At 61.7% G+C, this 24,019-nt stretch overlaps 4 protein-coding genes and 4 non-coding genes across 35 annotated transcripts; all 8 read left to right on the top strand.

Moving 5' to 3' along the window:
• Positions 1-114: 114 nt before the first annotated feature.
• On the top strand, positions 115-196 carry TRNAL-AAG (transfer RNA leucine (anticodon AAG)). The gene has a single exon. It is a non-coding gene; the product is annotated as a tRNA-Leu (tRNA).
• Positions 122-5,928, top strand: LOC148052477 (butyrophilin subfamily 1 member A1-like). Of its 8 annotated transcripts, none has more exons than XM_087730006.1 (8): positions 122-1,457; positions 1,762-1,846; positions 2,048-2,395; positions 3,098-3,379; positions 3,732-3,836; positions 4,137-4,157; positions 4,536-4,568; positions 5,055-5,928. In XM_087730006.1, the coding sequence occupies exons 2-8, from the start codon at positions 1,774-1,776 to the stop codon at positions 5,582-5,584; spliced, it is 1,392 nt and encodes a 463-aa protein (XP_087586132.1). In that variant the 5' UTR covers positions 122-1,457; positions 1,762-1,773; the 3' UTR covers positions 5,585-5,928. The 8 variants fall into 8 exon arrangements, with proteins under 8 accessions (XP_087586132.1, XP_087586138.1, XP_087586134.1 ...); XM_087730012.1 differs by having other exon boundaries at positions 2,053-2,395; XM_087730008.1 differs by having other exon boundaries at positions 122-1,395.
• A 21-nt stretch (positions 5,929-5,949) lies between these two features.
• LOC104011850 (butyrophilin subfamily 1 member A1) lies at positions 5,950-11,991 on the top strand. Of its 10 annotated transcripts, none has more exons than XM_087729962.1 (9): positions 5,950-7,412; positions 7,717-7,801; positions 8,008-8,350; positions 9,053-9,334; positions 9,685-9,789; positions 10,089-10,109; positions 10,392-10,484; positions 10,605-10,637; positions 11,124-11,991. In XM_087729962.1, exons 2-9 carry the CDS (start codon positions 7,781-7,783, stop codon positions 11,645-11,647), a joined length of 1,422 nt encoding a protein of 473 aa, XP_087586088.1. In that variant the 5' UTR covers positions 5,950-7,412; positions 7,717-7,780; the 3' UTR covers positions 11,648-11,991. The 10 variants fall into 10 exon arrangements, with proteins under 10 accessions (XP_087586088.1, XP_087586085.1, XP_087586089.1 ...); XM_087729959.1 differs by having other exon boundaries at positions 5,950-7,350; positions 8,003-8,350; XM_087729963.1 differs by having other exon boundaries at positions 5,950-7,350.
• On the top strand, positions 6,070-6,151 carry TRNAL-AAG (transfer RNA leucine (anticodon AAG)). The gene has a single exon. It is a non-coding gene; the product is annotated as a tRNA-Leu (tRNA).
• Positions 11,992-12,132: 141 nt separating the features above from the next.
• TRNAL-AAG (transfer RNA leucine (anticodon AAG)) lies at positions 12,133-12,214 on the top strand. Its single transcript has one exon. It is a non-coding gene; the product is annotated as a tRNA-Leu (tRNA).
• LOC148052480 (butyrophilin subfamily 1 member A1-like) lies at positions 12,140-17,945 on the top strand. 6 transcript variants are annotated; one of them, XM_087729988.1, is made up of 8 exons: positions 12,140-13,474; positions 13,779-13,863; positions 14,065-14,412; positions 15,115-15,396; positions 15,749-15,853; positions 16,154-16,174; positions 16,553-16,585; positions 17,072-17,945. In XM_087729988.1, exons 2-8 carry the CDS (start codon positions 13,791-13,793, stop codon positions 17,599-17,601), a joined length of 1,392 nt encoding a protein of 463 aa, XP_087586114.1. In that variant the 5' UTR covers positions 12,140-13,474; positions 13,779-13,790; the 3' UTR covers positions 17,602-17,945. The 6 variants fall into 6 exon arrangements, with proteins under 6 accessions (XP_087586114.1, XP_087586117.1, XP_087586115.1 ...); XM_087729991.1 differs by having other exon boundaries at positions 14,070-14,412; XM_087729989.1 differs by having other exon boundaries at positions 12,140-13,412.
• Positions 17,946-18,086: 141 nt separating this feature from the next.
• On the top strand, positions 18,087-18,168 carry TRNAL-AAG (transfer RNA leucine (anticodon AAG)). The gene has a single exon. It is a non-coding gene; the product is annotated as a tRNA-Leu (tRNA).
• Positions 18,097-24,018, top strand: LOC148052482 (butyrophilin subfamily 1 member A1-like). 7 transcript variants are annotated; one of them, XM_087729948.1, is made up of 9 exons: positions 18,097-19,429; positions 19,734-19,818; positions 20,020-20,367; positions 21,070-21,351; positions 21,705-21,809; positions 22,109-22,129; positions 22,412-22,504; positions 22,625-22,657; positions 23,144-24,018. In XM_087729948.1, the coding sequence occupies exons 2-9, from the start codon at positions 19,746-19,748 to the stop codon at positions 23,671-23,673; spliced, it is 1,485 nt and encodes a 494-aa protein (XP_087586074.1). In that variant the 5' UTR covers positions 18,097-19,429; positions 19,734-19,745; the 3' UTR covers positions 23,674-24,018. The 7 variants fall into 7 exon arrangements, with proteins under 7 accessions (XP_087586074.1, XP_087586078.1, XP_087586075.1 ...); XM_087729952.1 differs by having other exon boundaries at positions 20,025-20,367; XM_087729949.1 differs by having other exon boundaries at positions 18,097-19,367; positions 19,453-19,818.
• The last annotated feature ends 1 nt before the right edge of the window (position 24,019 follows it).

Here is a 24,019-nt window from a genome sequence, read left to right on the forward strand (position 1 = left end):
CTGATGCCTTGCTGCCTGTGCAGGGGTTTTGCAGGGGAGTTGCATGAATTTTGCAGAATTCGCCGAGTTTTGGGTTTGATGGTTTCCCATAAGGAGCGCAAGTTTTTGCCGCAGGGTAGCGTGGCCGAGCGGTCTAAGGCGCTGGATTAAGGCTCCAGTCTCTTTGGGGGCGTGGGTTCGAATCCCACCGCTGCCAGGGCGCTTTTGGGCTCTGCGGGGAGCACAGCTGGAGCGTGGCGGGGTGCCACAGCTGGAGCAGGCAGGAGAGCACATCTGGAGGAGGAGCCCTGTGCCCACTTCTGGGCTCCCCCAGTACCAGAGCAGCGTGGCCATGCTGGGTCCAGTGGCCAAGCTGCACCCGGCAACACTCTTTGCACTACGAACATCCTGGAGAAGGGGAGCAGAGCAGACTCGGTGCCTGGTCCCACACGGGGAGCCCTGGGGGACACAGCCACCCCACAGCGGGGCCAGGCACAGCCCCATTGCGCCGCAGCTCCCCAAGACCATTTCCCCATGCACGTACCCCTCGTGTACGCTCAACCTCCAACGCAGCTTGGCTTTTTGCCACATGACAGCATCGTACCTGCTCAGGGCAGCGCCAGGAGCAGCTGGAGATGGGGGCGGCAGGAGACACCACCAGGGCCCCCACCACGGCAGCAGCCCTAAAGGCCGCCTGGTTATCGTGGGGAAAAAGAGCGACAGAAGATGTCTGCCGGCCCAGGAGCCCCGCGCATCCTGGATAAGCACGCGTGGGAGCCTGGGGCATCCTCAGAGAGTGCGAACCAAGGAAAGTGCTGCAAGAAAGAGGCCTCCTGAGAGAGCAGAAGGCAACAGGCGCTGTGTCCTGCACCCGCGGAGGTATCCCGACTAATGACAGAAAAGGAACGCCTTATCTGCGCAAAGCAAGAGCGTCTCTCTGCGAGAGCGTCGCTGGATGAGGTCTCCCGGACAGACGGACCCTCGTGGGGACGCCTGGCTGCTTTTGGACTGCGTGGCGTGGATCTTGCATGCAGAGAGCCTTTTCCGTTGGCCATTGGGAGCAGCTGGGCGAGTGTGGCAGCGGCACCGCGTGCGAAAGCGGGGCGTGTGTCGGGCATAGCACAAAGCAGGCTGCTGCTGGGCTGGCAATTAACCCCATCTCTTAATTTCCCCGTTGGGGCGTGGCAGGTCCTGCTCAGCCCTGCCTGGGAAGCCCCCATCGAGCTGCAGGGCAGGAGCCCGGTCTAGAGGCTTGTTGGGCAAGTGTTGTTTTTCTGCTCGGAGCCAGTGCCAAGGAGGGGACTGCAAATGACACCGAGGGACATCAGGAGCTGTGCTGTCAGCAGGAGATTAAGGGGGTTTTCCCCTTATCTCACTGCACTCCAAAGCCAGTAGTGCTGCACCCAGAAACTGGGAGTAAGTTGGAGACGTTTGGTGTAGCCTTTAGCCTGGTGCCTCTCGCAGCTCGTACCCGTCCCGTGAGTGACTTCTCTTTCCGCAGGGCACGTAGACTATGTAACTGAATTCAGAGGCTCGTAAGGGGTGTAGAAGAATGAGGGGGAGCGGGGCAGAGCTGGGGGCTGCACTGGGGAGCTGCGCGTGGTCCCGTCCTGCCCTGGAGCAACGGTTTCCTCCAACGTCAGGGTGCTCGTGCAGGCGGTTTGGTGGGATTTCTGGAGCTTCTTTTGGGGGCAGGTGCAGCCCTTCTTCCCCATCCCCTCTCCCGCGGCTGTAACCCCCCGCTGCCCTCCCTCTGCCTCCCTTCCCCACCCTCTTCTCCAGCTCCCGCCGCGGATGTGGTTCCCCATGAGCTACAGGGGCCTCCTGACTTCTTTTGTGGCTCTCCATGTCCTCCGGCTGGGATCAGGTAGGGATCCTAAAGGGCTGGCGGGGGCTTTTGCCTGCTCCGGGGGGCAGCTGTGGGGCAGGGGAGCCGCCATGGGGCGGGAGCTGAGCCCAGAGCTCGGCCGCGGGTGGGTTTCACGCCAGGCTCGCCCCTTGCCATGCAATGCCCGTAAATTAACGCATGCACAATCTCCGTGTCTCTGTGTCCTTCTCCATCACCAAGCTCAGTTCAGAGTGGAGGGACCAGCCTTTTTTCTCCGTGCCACCGTGGGGGAGGACGTCGTGCTGCCATGTCACTTGTCCCCCGGCATGGACGCTCGGAGCTTCGAGATCAGGTGGATGCGGCACCAGTTGTCTGAAACGGTGCACCACTACCGAAATGGAGAGGACCGGTATGTGGAGCAGATGCAGCAATACGCTGGCAGGACAGAGTTGGCCAGAGATGGTCTCTCCAATGGAATCCTGGACTTGCGAATTACTGGGTTGAGACCCTCTGACGATGGCCAGTACGTCTGCACGGTGCAAGACGCTGACTCTTATGGAGAAGCTACAGTGGACCTGGAGGTGGCAGGTTTGTGGCCGGTGCGGTGTTTCCAGGGGATGGTCCAGCTGTCCCTGGGTCTGTGTGTCCCTCCCGCACCTCTGTCCCATCCTCACGTCTGTCGATGAAGTGCTGAAGGCCAAGAGCCGTTGAAAGAGGTCGGGTCCGAGGGGGCTCTTCCCCAGGAGGGAGCACGCACGTGGGGCTGGAGGTGTTTTTGGGGGCAGAGCTGCATGGACACGAGGGCTTTGCTGGGTGCCTGCGGTGTCCGTGAAGGGCGTCCTCCCGATGTTGGGAAGGCATTGGGGACAAGCTGCTGAGCAGCTCCTTCGCCTCAGAGCCCGGGCTGCCAACCATGCCAAGGATGGCGCCTAACGCTGTGTCTGGAGTTGGGAAGAGACCTCTTCCCAGGTCTGAGCAGCTGGGGCTTGGCTTTGCTTTGCTTTTTGTGCCCTAGCAGACCTGGGGTGTTGTCTGGAAGGCTCGAGGTGCTGATGTTGGGCAGCTTGGTCTTCCTCGGCCAGGCTGTTTTATGGGAGATGTGGGGGCGTTTGGCATCAGTGCTGTCTGGTTCCTGCACAGGTCGGGGTGGTTTTGGTGGTGTGAGGAGCATGTGCCGTGCCCACTCCCACAGCCCCCTGGGGACCTGTGAGGTGTCTGGCATCGCGTCCAGTCTTCGCCTTTGAGCTGAGTGCATCTCTACTCACCCCCAACCACGGGCTCTTCCCCCAGCCACAGGCTCTGTCCCTCGCCTCTCTCTGGAGGCTTACGAGGACGGAGGCATCCGCGTGGTGTGTCGATCGTCCGGCTGGTACCCGCAACCGGCGGTGCTGTGGAAAGATGCCGGCGGTCAGCATCTCCCCTCGCTCGCCCAGAGACGTTCCTCGGATGAGAGGGGCCTGTTTGACATCGAAGATGTCATCGTTGTCACCGGGAAGGGAGATGGGAAGCGGACCTGCGTGGTCAGGAACAGCCGCCTCGACCAGGAGCAGGCGTCGTCCCTGCACATCTCAGGTGCAACGACTGCAGCCAGCCCCTGCGGCGCGGGCAGCAGGGCTGGGGTTTGCTGCGCTGCTTTGAGCAGCTTTGATGCCGGGCTCCTGGTGAAGCGTGCGGGGTGTGGGGGAACGGGAGGGCTGTGCCCCTTCTGATGGGTTTTAGCCCCCGAGACAACCGGAGCCTGGTGTGCTTCAGGTTAGCATCGGTATCTCCGTGGGACAGAGAGGACTCTGTCCCCTTCAGCCCAGGGCTCCCAGGACAAGGTTTTGATGAGCTACAAGTTTGGGGTTTTTTTCTTTTTTTTTTTCTTCTCCTCCTACACGGCCGTGTAAAATGAGCCCTTTTCCTGATGTTTTTTGTTTCTCAGCTCCCTTTTTCCACAACGCCCAGCACTGGATGATAGCTCTGGGTGTGTTCCTCGTGCTTTCAGCTGTGTTCGCCGGCCTCAGTGCTTACCTGTTCCGAAGGAAAGGTAAGTTTGGAATGGCGGGGATGGAGCGGGGGGGATCGGTGCGGAGTGAGGCCGAGCCCTGGCCCACGGACGCATGCCGAAGGGCCCGAGGGTTGTGTGCGAGCAATGGTTTTGCCTTCATTAAGAAGGTGTTTGGGCAAAGGAGGGAAGGGGAAGAGGCCCCGGGGTGCGGGTGGGAGGGCAGGGAGCACGGCCGGGCCGTGTGGCTGGTGGGAAGGTGCAAGAGACCCTCTTGAGATGTTCCCACGGATGAAGCAAGCTGCTCTCCTGACCACCTCTTGCTCTGCCTCTGCTTTGCAGCGAAGCTGTCCAGAGAGCTGGGTGAGTCCTTCTGGCCCCTTCCACCGGCAAAACCTCCTGGGCAAGGAGCCCCCCTGGGAGGGACTTGGCTTTGGATGGCTCCTGAAGTTGGGACTTAGCTCCCGCGTGCCTGGCTGGGCTGATGGGGGGACAGGCTGGCAGGGAGCCCTTCCCAGGAGCAAGGGGGTCTTTTCCCTCTCCTTGGAGCTATGTGCTCGGCCCTTCTCTCCTTGCCCGTCCTCTCCATCCCTGCATCGCCTGGCTCTGGGGAGCCCCAAGGCGATGTGCCTGGGAGGGTGGGCAGCTCAGGGAGAGCAGCCCAGGGCTGGCCCCTCTCTCCTGCCCGGAGCCGCTGGGGAGCGGCTGCGGGATGTGACCAGCTCTTGTCTCTCCTTGTAGCGTGGAGAAAGTTTCTGCTTCCTGCAAATCCAGGTAATTGTCTAGTTGGTTGCCCCTTTGGGTGCCGCTTTCCTCCCTTTCCCTCTGTGCGAGGCGTAACTGGGCTGGCCGGTGCAAGGGACTGGCCGTGCCTGGGTGTGTTTGGTGACTCAGACCCCCCGCACCATGGCCCCAGCCTCTCTCTCGCCCCATTTTCTTGCCTTTCCAACCCTCTCTGAGTTCCACCCTTGGGCCCAGAGGAGCCATGTCCCGCCGTGGCACCGCGCGCACTGCCCAGCCCCAGCCACTGCCTCCCCATCCCGCTCCTCCCTGCCGGGGCTGCAGCCCCACCGTTGCCTCTTCCCACGGGACCGAGCTCAGCCGTGGCAGCGCTGGGGCCGGCCCCGTGATGGGGATGCTTTGGAGGAAGGAGATGCCCGGTCTCCTGCCCCGCGGGGCAGATCCCGGCCCCAGGGTGGGGAAACCCTGCCCAGCACTGAGCTCTGCCCCTGATGCTCTGGCTCCTCCTGTCCCCTGCAGATGTGGTGACCCTGGATCTGGACACGGCTCGTTCCGATCTTGTCCTGTCGAATGATTTGAGAAGAGCCACACAGGAAAGGAATCGGCCGGACCTGCCTGACATCCCTGAGAGATTTGATTATTGGTGCTGTGTGCTGGGCCGGGAGGGGTTCAAGGAGGGGAGGCACTGCTGGGAGGTGGAGGTGGAGGGGAAGGTTGGAGGTGATTCATGGTGGGCTGTGGGGGTGGCCAGGCAGTCTGTGAGGAGGAAGGGGTATGCGGACAGGAGCCCTAACGGAGGGATCTGGGCGGTGAGGCACAGTAAAAGGCAGGTTGCAGCCCTTACCTCTCCTCGCACAGTCCTGTCCCTGTTCCCAGTCCCCAGGAGAATCCTGGTCTGTCTGGACTGCACACAGGGGCTGGTGACTTTCATCAATGCCGAGAGTGGGGTCGAGATCTTCACTTTCCCACCAGCCTCGTTCAACGGGGAGATCATCCGTCCCTGGTTTTGGGTGGGGACAGAGGAAACCGAGCTGCGCCTCAGGGGCTAAACCACCCCGACCATCTGCCCCCCTTCCATCTCGTCCACCGCCTCCAGCAGATCCTGCCCTTCTCCAGTCCCTGCCCGCTCTCCTCTCCTCCATCCCGCAGGAGCCGCTGTCCCTCTCTGCCCTGCCCAAGCCCGCGGAGCCGACAGGGAGTGAGGGGCAGGGGGACAGGGGCTGCCTGGCCACGATGTGTGGCATCGCAAACGGCATTGGTTGGTTGGGTTGGAGTTTGTGGACATGTTGTCGGTGCTGAGCAGCGGGTTTGGGCTCTTCCTTCCCTTGTACGCACCGCGTCCTGCCCAGGAGCGGCAACCTGGGCTTCAATAAAGGTGAACATGGAGCCTGGCTGCGATGGGTGCTGGGGGCTTTTTGTCCTGATGCCTTGCTGCCTGTGCAGGGGTTTTGCAGGGGAGTTGCATGAATTTTGCAGAATTCGCCGAGTTTTGGGTTTGATGGTTTCCCATAAGGAGCGCAAGTTTTTGCCGCAGGGTAGCGTGGCCGAGCGGTCTAAGGCGCTGGATTAAGGCTCCAGTCTCTTTGGGGGCGTGGGTTCGAATCCCACCGCTGCCAGGGCGCTTTTGGGCTCTGCGGGGAGCACAGCTGGAGCGTGGCGGGGTGCCACAGCTGGAGCAGGCAGGAGAGCACATCTGGAGGAGGAGCCCTGTGCCCACTTCTGGGCTCCCCCAGTACCAGAGCAGCGTGGCCATGCTGGGTCCAGTGGCCAAGCTGCACCCGGCAACACTCTTTGCACTACGAACATCCTGGAGAAGGGGAGCAGAGCAGACTCGGTGCCTGGTCCCACACGGGGAGCCCTGGGGGGCACAGCCACCCCACAGCGGGGCCAGGCACAGCCCCATTGCGCCGCAGCTCCCCAAGACCATTTCCCCATGCACGTACCCCTCGTGTACGCTCAACCTCCAACGCAGCTTGGCTTTTTGCCACATGACAGCATCGTACCTGCTCAGGGCAGCGCCAGGAGCAGCCGGAGATGGGGGCGGCAGGAGACACCACCAGGGCCCCCACCACGGCAGCAGCCCTAAAGGCCGCCTGGTTATCGTGGGGAAAAAGAGCGACAGAAGATGTCTGCCGGCCCAGGAGCCCCGCGCATCCTGGATAAGCACGCGTGGGAGCCTGGGGCATCCTCAGAGAGTGCGAACCAAGGAAAGTGCTGCAAGAAAGAGGCCTCCTGAGAGAGCAGAAGGCAACAGGCGCTGTGTCCTGCACCCGCGGAGGTATCCCGACTAATGACAGAAAAGGAACGCCTTATCTGCGCAAAGCAAGAGCGTCTCTCTGCGAGAGCGTCGCTGGATGAGGTCTCCCGGACAGACGGACCCTCGTGGGGACGCCTGGCTGCTTTTGGACTGCGTGGCGTGGATCTTGCATGCAGAGAGCCTTTTCCGTTGGCCATTGGGAGCAGCTGGGCGAGTGTGGCAGCGGCACCGCGTGCGAAAGCGGGGCGTGTGTCGGGCATAGCACAAAGCAGGCTGCTGCTGGGCTGGCAATTAACCCCATCTCTTAATTTCCCCGTTGGGGCGTGGCAGGTCCTGCTCAGCCCTGCCTGGGAAGCCCCCATCGAGCTGCAGGGCAGGAGCCCGGTCTAGAGGCTTGTTGGGCAAGTGTTGTTTTTCTGCTCGGAGCCAGTGCCAAGGAGGGGACTGCAAATGACACCGAGGGACATCAGGAGCTGTGCTGTCAGCAGGAGATTAAGGGGGTTTTCCCCTTATCTCACTGCACTCCAAAGCCAGTAGTGCTGCACCCAGAAACTGGGAGTAAGTTGGAGACGTTTGGTGTAGCCTTTAGCCTGGTGCCTCTCGCAGCTCGTACCCGTCCCGTGAGTGACTTCTCTTTCCGCAGGGCACGTAGACTATGTAACTGAATTCAGAGGCTCGTAAGGGGTGTAGAAGAATGAGGGGGAGCGGGGCAGAGCTGGGGGCTGCACTGGGGAGCTGCGCGTGGTCCCGTCCTGCCCTGGAGCAACGGTTTCCTCCAACGTCAGGGTGCTCGTGCAGGCGGTTTGGTGGGATTTCTGGAGCTTCTTTTGGGGGCAGGTGCAGCCCTTCTTCCCCATCCCCTCTCCCGCGGCTGTAACCCCCCGCTGCCCTCCCTCTGCCTCCCTTCCCCACCCTCTTCTCCAGCTCCCGCCGCGGATGTGGTTCCCCATGAGCTACAGGGGCCTCCTGACTTCTTTTGTGGCTCTCCATGTCCTCCGGCTGGGATCAGGTAGGGATCCTAAAGGGCTGGCGGGGGCTTTTGCCTGCTCCGGGGGGCAGCTGTGGGGCAGGGGAGCCGCCATGGGGCGGGAGCTGAGCCCAGAGCTCGGCCGCGGGTGGGTTTCACGCCAGGCTCGCCCCTTGCCATGCAATGCCCGTAAATTAACGCATGCACAATCTCCGTGTCTCTGTGTCCTTCTCCATCACCAAGCTCAGTTCAGAGTGGAGGGACCAGCCTTTTTTCTCCGTGCCACCGTGGGGGAGGACGTCGTGCTGCCATGTTATTTGTCCCCTGGCATGGATGCTCGGAGCTTCGAAATCAGGTGGATGCGGCACCAGTTGTCTGAAACGGTGCACCACTACCGAAATGGAGAGGACCGGTATGTGGAGCAGATGCAGCAATACGCTGGCAGGACAGAGTTGGCCAGAGATGGTCTCTCCAATGGAATCCTGGACTTGCGAATTACTGGGTTGAGACCCTCTGACGATGGCCAGTACGTCTGCACGGTGCAAGACGCTGACTCTTATGGAGAAGCTACAGTGGACCTGGAGGTGGCAGGTTTGTGGCCGGTGCGGTGTTTCCAGGGGATGGTCCAGCTGACCCTGGGTCTGTGTGTCCCTCCCGCACCTCTGTCCCATCCTCACGTCTGTCGATGAAGTGCTGAAGGCCAAGAGCCGTTGAAAGAGGTCGGGTCCGAGGGGGCTCTTCCCCAGGAGGGAGCACGCACGTGGGGCTGGAGGTGTTTTTGGGGGCAGAGCTGCATGGACACGAGGGCTTTGCTGGGTGCCTGCGGTGTCCGTGAAGGGCGTCCTCCCGATGTTGGGAAGGCATTGGGGACAAGCTGCTGAGCAGCTCCTTCGCCTCAGAGCCCGGGCTGCCAACCATGCCAAGGATGGCGCCTAACGCTGTGTCTGGAGTTGGGAAGAGACCTCTTCCCAGGTCTGAGCAGCTGGGGCTTGGCTTTGCTTTGCTTTTTGTGCCCTAGCAGACCTGGGGTGTTGTCTGGAAGGCTCGAGGTGCTGATGTTGGGCAGCTTGGTCTTCCTCGGCCAGGCTGTTTTATGGGAGATGTGGGGGCGTTTGGCATCAGTGCTGTCTGGTTCCTGCACAGGTCGGGGTGGTTTTGGTGGTGTGAGGAGCATGTGCCGTGCCCACTCCCACAGCCCCCTGGGGACCTGTGAGGTGTCTGGCATCGCGTCCAGTCTTCGCCTTTGAGCTGAGTGCATCTCTACTCACCCCCAACCACGGGCTCTTCCCCCAGCCACAGGCTCTGTCCCTCGCCTCTCTCTGGAGGCTTACGAGGACGGAGGCATCCGCGTGGTGTGTCGATCGTCCGGCTGGTACCCGCAACCGGCGGTGCTGTGGAAAGATGCCGGCGGTCAGCATCTCCCCTCGCTCGCCCAGAGACGTTCCTCGGATGAGAGGGGCCTGTTTGACATCGAAGATGTCATCGTTGTCACCGGGAAGGGAGATGGGAAGCGGACCTGCGTGGTCAGGAACAGCCGCCTCGACCAGGAGCAGGCGTCGTCCCTGCACATCTCAGGTGCAACGACTGCAGCCAGCCCCTGCGGCGCGGGCAGCAGGGCTGGGGTTTGCTGCGCTGCTTTGAGCAGCTTTGATGCCGGGCTCCTGGTGAAGCGTGCGGGGTGTGGGGGAACGGGAGGGCTGTGCCCCTTCTGATGGGTTTTAGCCCCCGAGACAACCGGAGCCTGGTGTGCTTCAGGTTAGCATCGGTATCTCCGTGGGACAGAGAGGACTCTGTCCCCTTCAGCCCAGGGCTCCCAGGACAAGGTTTTGATGAGCTACAAGTTTGGGGTTTTTTTCTTTTTTTTTCTTCTCCTCCTACACGGCCGTGTAAAATGAGCCCTTTTCCTGATGTTTTTTGTTTCTCAGCTCCCTTTTTCCACAACGCCCAGCACTGGATGATAGCTCTGGGTGTGTTCCTCGTGCTTTCAGCTGTGTTCGCCGGCCTCAGTGCTTACCTGTTCCGAAGGAAAGGTAAGTTTGGAATGGCGGGGATGGAGCGGGGGGATCGGTGCGGAGTGAGGCCGAGCCCTGGCCCACGGACGCATGCCGAAGGGCCCGAGGGTTGTGTGCGAGCAATGGTTTTGCCTTCATTAAGAAGGTGTTTGGGCAAAGGAGGGAAGGGGAAGAGGCCCCGGGGTGCGGGTGGGAGGGCAGGGAGCACGGCCGGGCCGTGTGGCTGGTGGGAAGGTGCAAGAGACCCTCTTGAGATGTTCCCACGGATGAAGCAAGCTGCTCTCCTGACCACCTCTTGCTCTGCCTCTGCTTTGCAGCGAAGCTGTCCAGAGAGCTGGGTGAGTCCTTCTGGCCCCTTCCACCGGCAAAACCTCCTGGGCAAGGAGCCCCCCTGGGAGGGACTTGGCTTTGGATGGCTCCTGAAGTTGGGACTTAGCTCCCGCGTGCCTGGCTGGGCTGATGGGGGGACAGGCTGGCAGGGAGCCCTTCCCAGGAGCAAGGGGGTCTTTTCCCACTCCCCAAAGACAAGGAGTTTGGGGTCTGCCCAAGCTCTTGCAGGAGCAGCCATGGGATGAGAAGCTGCCCCCCTCTGATCAAACTTTACTTTTGCCTTGATCCAGCAAAGCATGAGGTCCTCTTCTCGCAGCTCTCTGCTTGGTCCTTTCCCTCCTTGCCCGGCATCCCTGCATCGCCTGGCCCTGGGGAGCCCCAAGGTAATGTGCCTGGGAGGGTGGGCAGCTCAGGGAGAGCAGCCCAGGGCTGGCCCCTCTCTCCTGCCCGGAGCCGCTGGGGAGCAGCTGCGGGATGTGACCAGCTCTTGTCTCTCCTTGTAGCGTGGAGAAAGTTTCTGCTTCCTGCAAATCCAGGTAATTGTCTAGTTGGTTGCCCCTTTGGGTGCCGCTTTCCTCCCTTTCCCTCTGTGCGAGGCATAACTGGGCTGGCCGGTGCAAGGGACTGGCCGTGCCTGGGTGTGTTTGGTGACTCAGACCCCCTGCACCATGGCCCCAGCCTCTCTCTCGCCCCATTTTCTTGCCTTTCCAACCCTCTCTGAGTTCCACCCTTGGGCCCAGAGGAGCCATGTCCCGCCGTGGCACCGCGCGCACTGCCCAGCCCCAGCCACTGCCTCCCCATCCCGCTCCTCCCTGCCGGGGCTGCAGCCCCACCGTTGCCTCTTCCCACGGGACCGAGCTCAGCCGTGGCAGCGCTGGGGCCGGCCCCGTGATGGGGATGCTTTGGAGGAAGGAGATGCCCGGTCTCCTGCCCCGCGGGGCAGATCCCGGCCCCAGGGTGGGGAAACCCTGCCCAGCACTGAGCTCTGCCCCTGATGCTCTGGCTCCTCCTGTCCCCTGCAGATGTGGTGACCCTGGATCCGGACACGGCTCATTCCGATCTTGTCCTGTCGAATGATTTGAGAAGAGCCACACAGGAAAGAAGATGGCTGAACCTGCCCAACAATCCTAAGAGATTTGATTTTTGGTGCTGTGTGCTGGGCCAGGAGGGGTTCAAGGAGGGGAGGCACTGCTGGGAGGTGGAGGGGAAGGTTGGAGGTGATTCATGGTGGGCTGTGGGGGTGGCCAGGCAGTCTGTGAGGAGGAAGGGGTATGCGGACAGGAGCCCTAACGAAGGGATCTGGGCGGTAGAGCACTATAATGGGGAGTTTGCAGCCCTTACCTCTCCTCCCATAGTCCTGTCCCTGTCCCTGGTTCCCAGGAGAATCCTGGTCTGTCTGGACTGCACACAGGGGCTGGTGACTTTCATCAATGCCGAGAGTGGGGTCGAGATCTTCACTTTCCCACCAGCCCTGTTCAACGGGGAGATCATCCATCCGTGGTTTTGGGTGGGGACCAAGAAAACCCAGCTTTACCTCAGGGGCTAAACCACCCCGACCATCTGCCCCCCTTCCATCTCGTCCACCGCCTCCAGCAGATCCTGCCCTTCTCCAGTCCCTGCCCGCTCTCCTCTCCTCCATCCCGCAGGAGCCGCTGTCCCTCTCTGCCCTGCCCAAGCCCGCGGAGCCGACAGGGAGTGAGGGGCAGGGGGACAGGGGCTGCCTGGCCACGATGTGTGGCATCGCAAACGGCATTGGTTGGTTGGGTTGGAGTTTGTGGACATGTTGTCGGTGCTGAGCAGCGGGTTTGGGCTCTTCCTTCCCTTGTACGCACCGCGTCCTGCCCAGGAGCGGCAACCTGGGCTTCAATAAAGGTGAACGTGGAGCCTGGCTGCGATGGGTGCTGGGGGCTTTTTGTCCTGATGCCTTGCTGCCTGTGCAGGGGTTTTGCAGGGGAGTTGCATGAATTTTGCAGAATTCGCCGAGTTTTGGGTTTGATGGTTTCCCATAAGGAGCGCAAGTTTTTGCCGCAGGGTAGCGTGGCCGAGCGGTCTAAGGCGCTGGATTAAGGCTCCAGTCTCTTTGGGGGCGTGGGTTCGAATCCCACCGCTGCCAGGGCGCTTTTGGGCTCTGCGGGGAGCACAGCTGGAGCGTGGCGGGGTGCCACAGCTGGAGCAGGCAGGAGAGCACATCTGGAGGAGGAGCCCTGTGCCCACTTCTGGGCTCCCCCAGTACCAGAGCAGCGTGGCCATGCTGGGTCCAGTGGCCAAGCTGCACCCGGCAACACTCTTTGCACTACGAACATCCTGGAGAAGGGAGCAGAGCAGACTCGGTGCCTGGTCCCACACGGGGAGCCCTGGGGGGCACAGCCACCCCACAGCGGGGCCAGGCACAGCCCCATTGCGCCGCAGCTCCCCAAGACCATTTCCCCATGCACGTACCCCTCGTGTACGCTCAACCTCCAACGCAGCTTGGCTTTTTGCCACATGACAGCATCGTACCTGCTCAGGGCAGCGCCAGGAGCAGCCGGAGATGGGGGCGGCAGGAGACACCACCAGGGCCCCCACCACGGCAGCAGCCCTAAAGGCCGCCTGGTTATCGTGGGGAAAAAGAGCGACAGAAGATGTCTGCCGGCCCAGGAGCCCCGCGCATCCTGGATAAGCACGCGTGGGAGCCTGGGGCATCCTCAGAGAGTGCGAACCAAGGAAAGTGCTGCAAGAAAGAGGCCTCCTGAGAGAGCAGAAGGCAACAGGCGCTGTGTCCTGCACCCGCGGAGGTATCCCGACTAATGACAGAAAAGGAACGCCTTATCTGCGCAAAGCAAGAGCGTCTCTCTGCGAGAGCGTCGCTGGATGAGGTCTCCCGGACAGACGGACCCTCGTGGGGACGCCTGGCTGCTTTTGGACTGCGTGGCGTGGATCTTGCATGCAGAGAGCCTTTTCCGTTGGCCATTGGGAGCAGCTGGGCGAGTGTGGCAGCGGCACCGCGTGCGAAAGCGGGGCGTGTGTCGGGCATAGCACAAAGCAGGCTGCTGCTGGGCTGGCAATTAACCCCATCTCTTAATTTCCCCGTTGGGGCGTGGCAGGTCCTGCTCAGCCCTGCCTGGGAAGCCCCCATCGAGCTGCAGGGCAGGAGCCCGGTCTAGAGGCTTGTTGGGCAAGTGTTGTTTTTCTGCTCGGAGCCAGTGCCAAGGAGGGGACTGCAAATGACACCGAGGGACATCAGGAGCTGTGCTGTCAGCAGGAGATTAAGGGGGTTTTCCCCTTATCTCACTGCACTCCAAAGCCAGTAGTGCTGCACCCAGAAACTGGGAGTAAGTTGGAGACGTTTGGTGTAGCCTTTAGCCTGGTGCCTCTCGCAGCTCGTACCCGTCCCGTGAGTGACTTCTCTTTCCGCAGGGCACGTAGACTATGTAACTGAATTCAGAGGCTCGTAAGGGGTGTAGAAGAATGAGGGGGAGCGGGGCAGAGCTGGGGGCTGCACTGGGGAGCTGCGCGTGGTCCCGTCCTGCCCTGGAGCAACGGTTTCCTCCAACGTCAGGGTGCTCGTGCAGGCGGTTTGGTGGGATTTCTGGAGCTTCTTTTGGGGGCAGGTGCAGCCCTTCTTCCCCATCCCCTCTCCCGCGGCTGTAACCCCCCGCTGCCCTCCCTCTGCCTCCCTTCCCCACCCTCTTCTCCAGCTCCCGCCGCGGATGTGGTTCCCCATGAGCTACAGGGGCCTCCTGACTTCTTTTGTGGCTCTCCATGTCCTCCGGCTGGGATCAGGTAGGGATCCTAAAGGGCTGGCGGGGGCTTTTGCCTGCTCCGGGGGGCAGCTGTGGGGCAGGGGAGCCGCCATGGGGCGGGAGCTGAGCCCAGAGCTCGGCCGCGGGTGGGTTTCACGCCAGGCTCGCCCCTTGCCATGCAATGCCCGTAAATTAACGCATGCACAATCTCTGTGTCTCTGTGTCCTTCTCCATCACCAAGCTCAGTTCAGAGTGGAGGGACCAGCCTTTTTTCTCCGTGCCACCGTGGGGGAGGACGTCGTGCTGCCATGTCACTTGTCCCCCGGCATGGACGCTCGGAGCTTCGAGATCAGGTGGATGCGGCACCAGTTGTCTGAAACGGTGCACCACTACCGAAATGGAGAGGACCGGTATGTGGAGCAGATGCAGCAATACGCTGGCAGGACAGAGTTGGCCAGAGATGGTCTCTCCAATGGAATCCTGGACTTGCGAATTACTGGGTTGAGACCCTCTGACGATGGCCAGTACGTCTGCACGGTGCAAGACGCTGACTCTTATGGAGAAGCTACAGTGGACCTGGAGGTGGCAGGTTTGTGGCCGGTGCGGTGTTTCCAGGGGATGGTCCAGCTGTCCCTGGGTCTGTGTGTCCCTCCCGCACCTCTGTCCCATCCTCACGTCTGTCGATGAAGTGCTGAAGGCCAAGAGCCGTTGAAAGAGGTCGGGTCCGAGGGGGCTCTTCCCCAGGAGGGAGCACGCACGTGGGGCTGGAGGTGTTTTTGGGGGCAGAGCTGCATGGACACGAGGGCTTTGCTGGGTGCCTGCGGTGTCCGTGAAGGGCGTCCTCCCGATGTTGGGAAGGCATTGGGGACAAGCTGCTGAGCAGCTCCTTCGCCTCAGAGCCCGGGCTGCCAACCATGCCAAGGATGGCGCCTAACGCTGTGTCTGGAGTTGGGAAGAGACCTCTTCCCAGGTCTGAGCAGCTGGGGCTTGGCTTTGCTTTGCTTTTTGTGCCCTAGCAGACCTGGGGTGTTGTCTGGAAGGCTCGAGGTGCTGATGTTGGGCAGCTTGGTCTTCCTCGGCCAGGCTGTTTTATGGGAGATGTGGGGGCGTTTGGCATCAGTGCTGTCTGGTTCCTGCACAGGTCGGGGTGGTTTTGGTGGTGTGAGGAGCATGTGCCGTGCCCACTCCCACAGCCCCCTGGGGACCTGTGAGGTGTCTGGCATCGCGTCCAGTCTTCGCCTTTGAGCTGAGTGCATCTCTACTCACCCCCAACCACGGGCTCTTCCCCCAGCCACAGGCTCTGTCCCTCGCCTCTCTCTGGAGGCTTACGAGGACGGAGGCATCCGCGTGGTGTGTCGATCGTCCGGCTGGTACCCGCAACCGGCGGTGCTGTGGAAAGATGCCGGCGGTCAGCATCTCCCCTCGCTCGCCCAGAGACGTTCCTCGGATGAGAGGGGCCTGTTTGACATCGAAGATGTCATCGTTGTCACCGGGAAGGGAGATGGGAAGCGGACCTGCGTGGTCAGGAACAGCCGCCTCGACCAGGAGCAGGCGTCGTCCCTGCACATCTCAGGTGCAACGACTGCAGCCAGCCCCTGCGGCGCGGGCAGCAGGGCTGGGGTTTGCTGCGCTGCTTTGAGCAGCTTTGATGCCGGGCTCCTGGTGAAGCGTGCGGGGTGTGGGGGAACGGGAGGGCTGTGCCCCTTCTGATGGGTTTTAGCCCCCGAGACAACCGGAGCCTGGTGTGCTTCAGGTTAGCATCGGTATCTCCGTGGGACAGAGAGGACTCTGTCCCCTTCAGCCCAGGGCTCCCAGGACAAGGTTTTGATGAGCTACAAGTTTGGGGTTTTTTTCTTTTTTTTTTTCTTCTCCTCCTACACGGCCGTGTAAAATGAGCCCTTTTCCTGATGTTTTTTGTTTCTCAGCTCCCTTTTTCCACAACGCCCAGCACTGGATGATAGCTCTGGGTGTGTTCCTCGTGCTTTCAGCTGTGTTCGCCGGCCTCAGTGCTTACCTGTTCCGAAGGAAAGGTAAGTTTGGAATGGCGGGGATGGAGCGGGGGGGATCGGTGCGGAGTGAGGCCGAGCCCTGGCCCACGGACGCATGCCGAAGGGCCCGAGGGTTGTGTGCGAGCAATGGTTTTGCCTTCATTAAGAAGGTGTTTGGGCAAAGGAGGGAAGGGGAAGAGGCCCCGGGGTGCGGGTGGGAGGGCAGGGAGCACGGCCGGGCCGTGTGGCTGGTGGGAAGGTGCAAGAGACCCTCTTGAGATGTTCCCACGGATGAACCAAGCTGCTCTCCTGACCACCTCTTCCTCTGCCTCTGCTTTGCAGCGAAGCTGTCCAGAGAGCTGGGTGAGTCCTTCTGGCCCCTTCCACCGGCAAAACCTCCTGGGCAAGGAGCCCCCCTGGGAGGGACTTGGCTTTGGATGGCTCCTGAAGTTGGGACTTAGCTCCCGCGTGCCTGGCTGGGCTGATGGGGGGACAGGCTGGCAGGGAGCCCTTCCCAGGAGCAAGGGGGTCTTTTCCCTCTCCTTGGAGCTATGTGCTCGGCCCTTCTCTCCTTGCCCGTCCTCTCCATCCCTGCATCGCCTGGCTCTGGGGAGCCCCAAGGCGATGTGCCTGGGAGGGTGGGCAGCTCAGGGAGAGCAGCCCAGGGCTGGCCCCTCTCTCCTGCCCGGAGCCGCTGGGGAGCGGCTGCGGGATGTGACCAGCTCTTGTCTCTCCTTGTAGCGTGGAGAAAGTTTCTGCTTCCTGCAAATCCAGGTAATTGTCTAGTTGGTTGCCCCTTTGGGTGCCGCTTTCCTCCCTTTCCCTCTGTGCGAGGCGTAACTGGGCTGGCCGGTGCAAGGGACTGGCCGTGCCTGGGTGTGTTTGGTGACTCAGACCCCCCGCACCATGGCCCCAGCCTCTCTCTCGCCCCATTTTCTTGCCTTTCCAACCCTCTCTGAGTTCCACCCTTGGGCCCAGAGGAGCCATGTCCCGCCGTGGCACCGCGCGCACTGCCCAGCCCCAGCCACTGCCTCCCCATCCCGCTCCTCCCTGCCGGGGCTGCAGCCCCACCGTTGCCTCTTCCCACGGGACCGAGCTCAGCCGTGGCAGCGCTGGGGCCGGCCCCGTGATGGGGATGCTTTGGAGGAAGGAGATGCCCGGTCTCCTGCCCCGCGGGGCAGATCCCGGCCCCAGGGTGGGGAAACCCTGCCCAGCACTGAGCTCTGCCCCTGATGCTCTGGCTCCTCCTGTCCCCTGCAGATGTGGTGACCCTGGATCCGGACACGGCTCGTTCCGATCTTGTCCTGTCGAATGATTTGAGAAGAGCCACACAGGAAAGGAATCGGCCGGACCTGCCTGACATCCCTGAGAGATTTGATTATTGGTGCTGTGTGCTGGGCCGGGAGGGGTTCAAGGAGGGGAGGCACTGCTGGGAGGTGGAGGTGGAGGGGAAGGTTGGAGGTGATTCATGGTGGGCTGTGGGGGTGGCCAGGCAGTCTGTGAGGAGGAAGGGGTATGCGGACAGGAGCCCTAACGGAGGGATCTGGGCGGTGAGGCACAGTAAAAGGCAGGTTGCAGCCCTTACCTCTCCTCGCACAGTCCTGTCCCTGTTCCCAGTCCCCAGGAGAATCCTGGTCTGTCTGGACTGCACACAGGGGCTGGTGACTTTCATCAATGCCGAGAGTGGGGTCGAGATCTTCACTTTCCCACCAGCCTCGTTCAACGGGGAGATCATCCGTCCCTGGTTTTGGGTGGGGACAGAGGAAACCGAGCTGCGCCTCAGGGGCTAAACCACCCCAACCATCTGCCCCCCTTCCATCTCGTCCACCGCCTCCAGCAGATCCTGCCCTTCTCCAGTCCCTGCCCGCTCTCCTCTCCTCCATCCCGCAGGAGCCGCTGTCCCTCTCTGCCCTGCCCAAGCCCGCGGAGCCGACAGGGAGTGAGGGGCAGGGGGACAGGGGCTGCCTGGCCACGATGTGTGGCATCGCAAACGGCATTGGTTGGTTGGGTTGGAGTTTGTGGACATGTTGTCGGTGCTGAGCAGCGGGTTTGGGCTCTTCCTTCCCTTGTACACACCGCGTCCTGCCCAGGAGCGGCAACCTGGGCTTCAATAAAGGTGAACGTGGAGCCTGGCTGCGATGGGTGCTGGGGGCTTTTTGTCCTGATGCCTTGCTGCCTGTGCAGGGGTTTTGCAGGGGAGTTGCATGAATTTTGCAGAATTCGCCGAGTTTTGGGTTTGATGGTTTCCCATAAGGAGCGCAAGTTTTTGCCGCAGGGTAGCGTGGCCGAGCGGTCTAAGGCGCTGGATTAAGGCTCCAGTCTCTTTGGGGGCGTGGGTTCGAATCCCACCGCTGCCAGGGCGCTTTTGGGCTCTGCGGGGAGCACAGCTGGAGCGTGGCGGGGTGCCACAGCTGGAGCAGGCAGGAGAGCACATCTGGAGGAGGAGCCCTGTGCCCACTTCTGGGCTCCCCCAGTACCAGAGCAGCGTGGCCATGCTGGGTCCAGTGGCCAAGCTGCACCCGGCAACACTCTTTGCACTACGAACATCCTGGAGAAGGGGAGCAGAGCAGACTCGGTGCCTGGTCCCACACGGGGAGCCCTGGGGGGCACAGCCACCCCACAGCGGGGCCAGGCACAGCCCCATTGCGCCGCAGCTCCCCAAGACCATTTCCCCATGCACGTACCCCTCGTGTACGCTCAACCTCCAACGCAGCTTGGCTTTTTGCCACATGACAGCATCGTACCTGCTCAGGGCAGCGCCAGGAGCAGCCGGAGATGGGGGCGGCAGGAGACACCACCAGGGCCCCCACCATGGCAGCAGCCCTAAAGGCCGCCTGGTTATCGTGGGGAAAAAGAGCGACAGAAGATGTCTGCCGGCCCAGGAGCCCCGCGCATCCTGGATAAGCACGCGTGGGAGCCTGGGGCATCCTCAGAGAGTGCGAACCAAGGAAAGTGCTGCAAGAAAGAGGCCTCCTGAGAGAGCAGAAGGCAACAGGCGCTGTGTCCTGCACCCGCGGAGGTATCCCGACTAATGACAGAAAAGGAACGCCTTATCTGCGCAAAGCAAGAGCGTCTCTCTGCGAGAGCGTCGCTGGATGAGGTCTCCCGGACAGACGGACCCTCGTGGGGACGCCTGGCTGCTTTTGGACTGCGTGGCGTGGATCTTGCATGCAGAGAGCCTTTTCCGTTGGCCATTGGGAGCAGCTGGGCGAGTGTGGCAGCGGCACCGCGTGCGAAAGCGGGGCGTGTGTCGGGCATAGCACAAAGCAGGCTGCTGCTGGGCTGGCAATTAACCCCATCTCTTAATTTCCCCGTTGGGGCGTGGCAGGTCCTGCTCAGCCCTGCCTGGGAAGCCCCCATCGAGCTGCAGGGCAGGAGCCCGGTCTAGAGGCTTGTTGGGCAAGTGTTGTTTTTCTGCTCGGAGCCAGTGCCAAGGAGGGGACTGCAAATGACACCGAGGGACATCAGGAGCTGTGCTGTCAGCAGGAGATTAAGGGGGTTTTCCCCTTATCTCACTGCACTCCAAAGCCAGTAGTGCTGCACCCAGAAACTGGGAGTAAGTTGGAGACGTTTGGTGTAGCCTTTAGCCTGGTGCCTCTCGCAGCTCGTACCCGTCCCGTGAGTGACTTCTCTTTCCGCAGGGCACGTAGACTATGTAACTGAATTCAGAGGCTCGTAAGGGGTGTAGAAGAATGAGGGGGAGCGGGGCAGAGCTGGGGGCTGCACTGGGGAGCTGCGCGTGGTCCTGTCCTGCCCTGGAGCAACGGTTTCCTCCAACGTCAGGGTGCTCGTGCAGGCGGTTTGGTGGGATTTCTGGAGCTTCTTTTGGGGGCAGGTGCAGCCCTTCTTCCCCATCCCCTCTCCCGCGGCTGTAACCCCCCGCTGCCCTCCCTCTGCCTCCCTTCCCCACCCTCTTCTCCAGCTCCCGCCGCGGATGTGGTTCCCCATGAGCTACAGGGGCCTCCTGACTTCTTTTGTGGCTCTCCATGTCCTCCGGCTGGGATCAGGTAGGGATCCTAAAGGGCTGGCGGGGGCTTTTGCCTGCTCCGGGGGGCAGCTGTGGGGCAGGGGAGCCGCCATGGGGCGGGAGCTGAGCCCAGAGCTCGGCCGCGGGTGGGTTTCACGCCAGGCTCGCCCCTTGCCATGCAATGCCCGTAAATTAACGCATGCACAATCTCCGTGTCTCTGTGTCCTTCTCCATCACCAAGCTCAGTTCAGAGTGGTGGGACCAGAGCTCCCTCTCCGTGCCACCGTGGGGGAGGACGTCGTGCTGCCATGTCACTTGTCCCCCAGCGTGGACGCTCGGAGCTTCGAGATCAGGTGGATGCGGCACCAGTTGTCTGAAACGGTGCACCACTACCGAAATGGAGAGGACCGGTATGTGGAGCAGATGCAGCAATACGCTGGCAGGACAGAGTTGGCCAGAGATGATCTCTCCAATGGAATCCTGGACTTGCAAATCACCAGGCTGAGACCCTCTGACGATGGCCAGTACGTCTGCACTGTGCAAGACGCTGACTCTTATAGAGAAGCTACAGTGGACCTGGAGGTGGCAGGTTTGTGGCCGGTGCGGTGTTTCCAGGGGATGGTCCAGCTGACCCTGGGTCTGTGTGTCCCTCCCGCACCTCTGTCCCATCCTCACGTCTGTCGATGAAGTGCTGAAGGCCAAGAGCCGTTGAAAGAGGTCGGGTCCGAGGGGGCTCTTCCCCAGGAGGGAGCACGCACGTGGGGCTGGAGGTGTTTTTGGGGGCAGAGCTGCATGGACACGAGGGCTTTGCTGGGTGCCTGCGGTGTCCGTGAAGGGCGTCCTCCCGATGTTGGGAAGGCATTGGGGACAAGCTGCTGAGCAGCTCCTTCGCCTCAGAGCCCGGGCTGCCAACCATGCCAAGGATGGCGCCTAACGCTGTGTCTGGAGTTGGGAAGAGACCTCTTCCCAGGTCTGAGCAGCTGGGGCTTGGCTTTGCTTTGCTTTTTGTGCCCTAGCAGACCTGGGGTGTTGTCTGGAAGGCTCGAGGTGCTGATGTTGGGCAGCTTGGTCTTCCTCGGCCAGGCTGTTTTATGGGAGATGTGGGGGCGTTTGGCATCAGTGCTGTCTGGTTCCTGCACAGGTCGGGGTGGTTTTGGTGGTGTGAGGAGCATGTGCCGTGCCCACTCCCACAGCCCCCTGGGGACCTGTGAGGTGTCTGGCATCGCGTCCAGTCTTCGCCTTTGAGCTGAGTGCATCTCTACTCACCCCCAACCACGGGCTCTTCCCCCAGCCACAGGCTCTGTCCCTCGCCTCTCTCTGGAGGCTTACGAGGACGGAGGCATCCGCGTGGTGTGTCGATCGTCCGGCTGGTACCCGCAACCGGCGGTGCTGTGGAAAGATGCCGGCGGTCAGCATCTCCCCTCGCTCGCCCAGAGACGTTCCTCGGATGAGAGGGGCCTGTTTGACATCGAAGATGTCATCGTTGTCACCGGGAAGGGAGATGGGAAGCGGACCTGCGTGGTCAGGAACAGCCGCCTCGACCAGGAGCAGGCGTCGTCCCTGCACATCTCAGGTGCAACGACTGCAGCCAGCCCCTGCGGCGCGGGCAGCAGGGCTGGGGTTTGCTGCGCTGCTTTGAGCAGCTTTGATGCCGGGCTCCTGGTGAAGCGTGCGGGGTGTGGGGGAACGGGAGGGCTGTGCCCCTTCTGATGGGTTTTAGCCCCCGAGACAACCGGAGCCTGGTGTGCTTCAGGTTAGCATCGGTATCTCCGTGGGACAGAGAGGACTCTGTCCCCTTCAGCCCAGGGCTCCCAGGACAAGGTTTTGATGAGCTACAAGTTTGGGGTTTTTTTCTTTTTTTTTTTCTTCTCCTCCTACACGGCCGTGTAAAATGAGCCCTTTTCCTGATGTTTTTTTGTTTCTCAGCTCCCTTTTTCCACAACGCCCAGCACTGGATGATAGCTCTGGGTGTGTTCCTCGTGCTTTCAGCTGTGTTCGCCGGCCTCAGTGCTTACCTGTTCCGAAGGAAAGGTAAGTTTGGAATGGCGGGGATGGAGCGGGGGGATCGGTGCGGAGTGAGGCCGAGCCCTGGCCCACGGACGCATGCCGAAGGGCCTGAGGGTTGTGTGCGAGCAATGGTTTTGCCTTCATTAAGAAGGTGTTTGGGCAAAGGAGGGAAGGGGAAGAGGCCCCGGGGTGCGGGTGGGAGAGCAGGGAGCACGGCCGGGCCGTGTGGCTGGTGGGAAGGTGCAAGAGACCCTCTTGAGATGTTCCCACGGATGAAGCAAGCTACTCTCCTGACCACCTCTTCCTCTGCCTTTGCTTTCCAGTGATGCTGATCAGAGAGCTGGGTGAGTCCTTCTGGCCCCTTCCACCGGCAAAACCTCCTGGGCAAGGAGCCCCCCTGGGAGGGACTTGGCTTTGGATGGCTCCTGAAGTTGGGACTTAGCTCCCGCGTGCCTGGCTGGGCTGATGGGGGGACAGGCTGGCAGGGAGCCCTTCCCAGGAGCAAGGGGGTCTTTTCCCACTCCCCAAAGACAAGGAGTTTGGGGTCTGCCCAAGCTCTTGCAGGAGCAGCCATGGGATGAGAAGCTGCCCCCCTCTGATCAAACTTTACTTTTGCCTTGATCCAGCAAAGCATGAGGTCCTCTTCTCGCAGCTCTCTGCTTGGTCCTTTCCCTCCTTGCCCGGCATCCCTGCATCGCCTGGCCCTGGGGAGCCCCAAGGTAATGTGCCTGGGAGGGTGGGCAGCTCAGGGAGAGCAGCCCAGGGCTGGCCCCTCTCTCCTGCCCGGAGCCGCTGGGGAGCGGCTGCGGGATGTGACCAGCTCTTGTCTCTCCTTGTAGCGTGGAGAAAGTTTCTGCTTCCTGCAAATCCAGGTAATTGTCTAGTTGGTTGCCCCTTTGGGTGCCGCTTTCCTCCCTTTCCCTCTGTGCGAGGCGTAACTGGGCTGGCCGGTGCAAGGGACTGGCCGTGCCTGGGTGTGTTTGGTGACTCAGACCCCCCGCACCATGGCCCCAGCCTCTCTCTCGCCCCATTTTCTTGCCTTTCCAACCCTCTCTGAGTTCCACCCTTGGGCCCAGAGGAGCCATGTCCCGCCGTGGCACCGCGCGCGCTGCCCAGCCCCAGCCACTGCCTCCCCATCCCGCTCCTCCCTGCCGGGGCTGCAGCCCCACCGTTGCCTCTTCCCACGGGACCGAGCTCAGCCGTGGCAGCGCTGGGGCCGGCCCCGTGATGGGGATGCTTTGGAGGAAGGAGATGCCCGGTCTCCTGCCCCGCGGGGCAGATCCCGGCCCCAGGGTGGGGAAACCCTGCCCAGCACTGAGCTCTGCCCCTGATGCTCTGGCTCCTCCTGTCCCCTGCAGATGTGGTGACCCTGGATCCGGACACGGCTCATTCCGATCTTGTCCTGTCGAATGATTTGAGAAGAGTCACACGGGAAAGTACATGGCTGAACCTGCCCGACATCCTTAAGAGATTTGATTATTGGTGCTGTGTGCTGGGCCGGGAGGGGTTCAAGGAGGGGAGGCACTGCTGGGAGGTGGAGGTGGAGGGGAAGGTTGGAGGTGATTCAAGGTGGGCTGTGGGGGTGGCCAGGCAGTCTGTGAGGAGGAAATGGTGGATGTTCAGGAGCCCTAAGGATGCGATCTGGGCGGTGAGGCACCTTAAAGGGCAGTTTGAAGCTCTCACCATTCCTCGCACAGCCCTGTCCCTGTTCCTGGTCCCCAGGAGAATCCTGGTCTGTCTGGACTGCACACAGGGGCTGGTGACTTTCATCAATGCCGAGAGTGGGGTCGAGATCTTCACTTTCCCACCAGCCCTGTTCAACGGGGAGATCATCCGTCCCTGGTTTTGGGTGGGGACCAAGAAAACCCAGCTTTACCTCAGGGGCTAAACCACCCCAACCATCTGCCCCCCTTCCATCTCGTCCACCGCCTCCAGCAGATCCTGCCCTTCTCCAGTCCCTGCCCGCTCTCCTCTCCTCCATCCCGCAGGAGCCGCTGTCCCTCTCTGCCCTGCCCAAGCCCGCGGAGCCGACAGGGAGTGAGGGGCAGGGGGACAGGGGCTGCCTGGCCACGATGTGTGGCATCGCAAACGGCATTGGTTGGTTGGGTTGGAGTTTGTGGACATGTTGTCGGTGCTGAGCAGCGGGTTTGGGCTCTTCCTTCCCTTGTACGCACCGCGTCCTGCCCAGGAGCGGCAACCTGGGCTTCAATAAAGGTGAATGTGGAGCCTGGCTG

This window comes from Nipponia nippon, unplaced genomic scaffold, assembly GCF_047370975.1.
Source record: "Nipponia nippon isolate SJK-2023a ecotype South Korea unplaced genomic scaffold, ASM4737097v1 scaffold_47, whole genome shotgun sequence".
In the NCBI taxonomy this organism is placed as follows: Eukaryota; Metazoa; Chordata; class Aves; order Pelecaniformes; family Threskiornithidae; genus Nipponia; species Nipponia nippon.

What these genes read in the sequence shown, in the direction of transcription:
- LOC148052482 (XM_087729948.1), top strand. Translation starts at nt 19,746, where the DNA reads ATGTGGTTCCCCATGAGCTACAGGGGCCTCCTGACTTCTTTTGTGGCT. An exon ending in TTACCTGTTCCGAAGGAAAG is followed by an intron (nt 21,810 to 22,108) that starts GTAAGTTTGGAA and finishes TTTGCTTTCCAG; the next exon opens with TGATGCTGATCAGAGAGCTG. An exon ending in GATGCTGATCAGAGAGCTGG is followed by an intron (nt 22,130 to 22,411) that starts GTGAGTCCTTCT and finishes GCCTTGATCCAG; the next exon opens with CAAAGCATGAGGTCCTCTTC.
- LOC148052477 (XM_087730006.1), top strand. Translation starts at nt 1,774, where the DNA reads ATGTGGTTCCCCATGAGCTACAGGGGCCTCCTGACTTCTTTTGTGGCT. An exon ending in GTCGTCCCTGCACATCTCAG is followed by an intron (nt 3,380 to 3,731) that starts GTGCAACGACTG and finishes TTTGTTTCTCAG; the next exon opens with CTCCCTTTTTCCACAACGCC. An exon ending in TCTGCTTCCTGCAAATCCAG is followed by an intron (nt 4,569 to 5,054) that starts GTAATTGTCTAG and finishes TGTCCCCTGCAG; the next exon opens with ATGTGGTGACCCTGGATCTG.
- LOC148052480 (XM_087729988.1), top strand. Translation starts at nt 13,791, where the DNA reads ATGTGGTTCCCCATGAGCTACAGGGGCCTCCTGACTTCTTTTGTGGCT. An exon ending in TGTCCTCCGGCTGGGATCAG is followed by an intron (nt 13,864 to 14,064) that starts GTAGGGATCCTA and finishes TCCATCACCAAG; the next exon opens with CTCAGTTCAGAGTGGAGGGA. An exon ending in TTACCTGTTCCGAAGGAAAG is followed by an intron (nt 15,854 to 16,153) that starts GTAAGTTTGGAA and finishes TCTGCTTTGCAG; the next exon opens with CGAAGCTGTCCAGAGAGCTG.
- LOC104011850 (XM_087729959.1), top strand. Translation starts at nt 7,729, where the DNA reads ATGTGGTTCCCCATGAGCTACAGGGGCCTCCTGACTTCTTTTGTGGCT. An exon ending in GTCGTCCCTGCACATCTCAG is followed by an intron (nt 9,335 to 9,684) that starts GTGCAACGACTG and finishes TTTGTTTCTCAG; the next exon opens with CTCCCTTTTTCCACAACGCC. An exon ending in TCTGCTTCCTGCAAATCCAG is followed by an intron (nt 10,638 to 11,123) that starts GTAATTGTCTAG and finishes TGTCCCCTGCAG; the next exon opens with ATGTGGTGACCCTGGATCCG.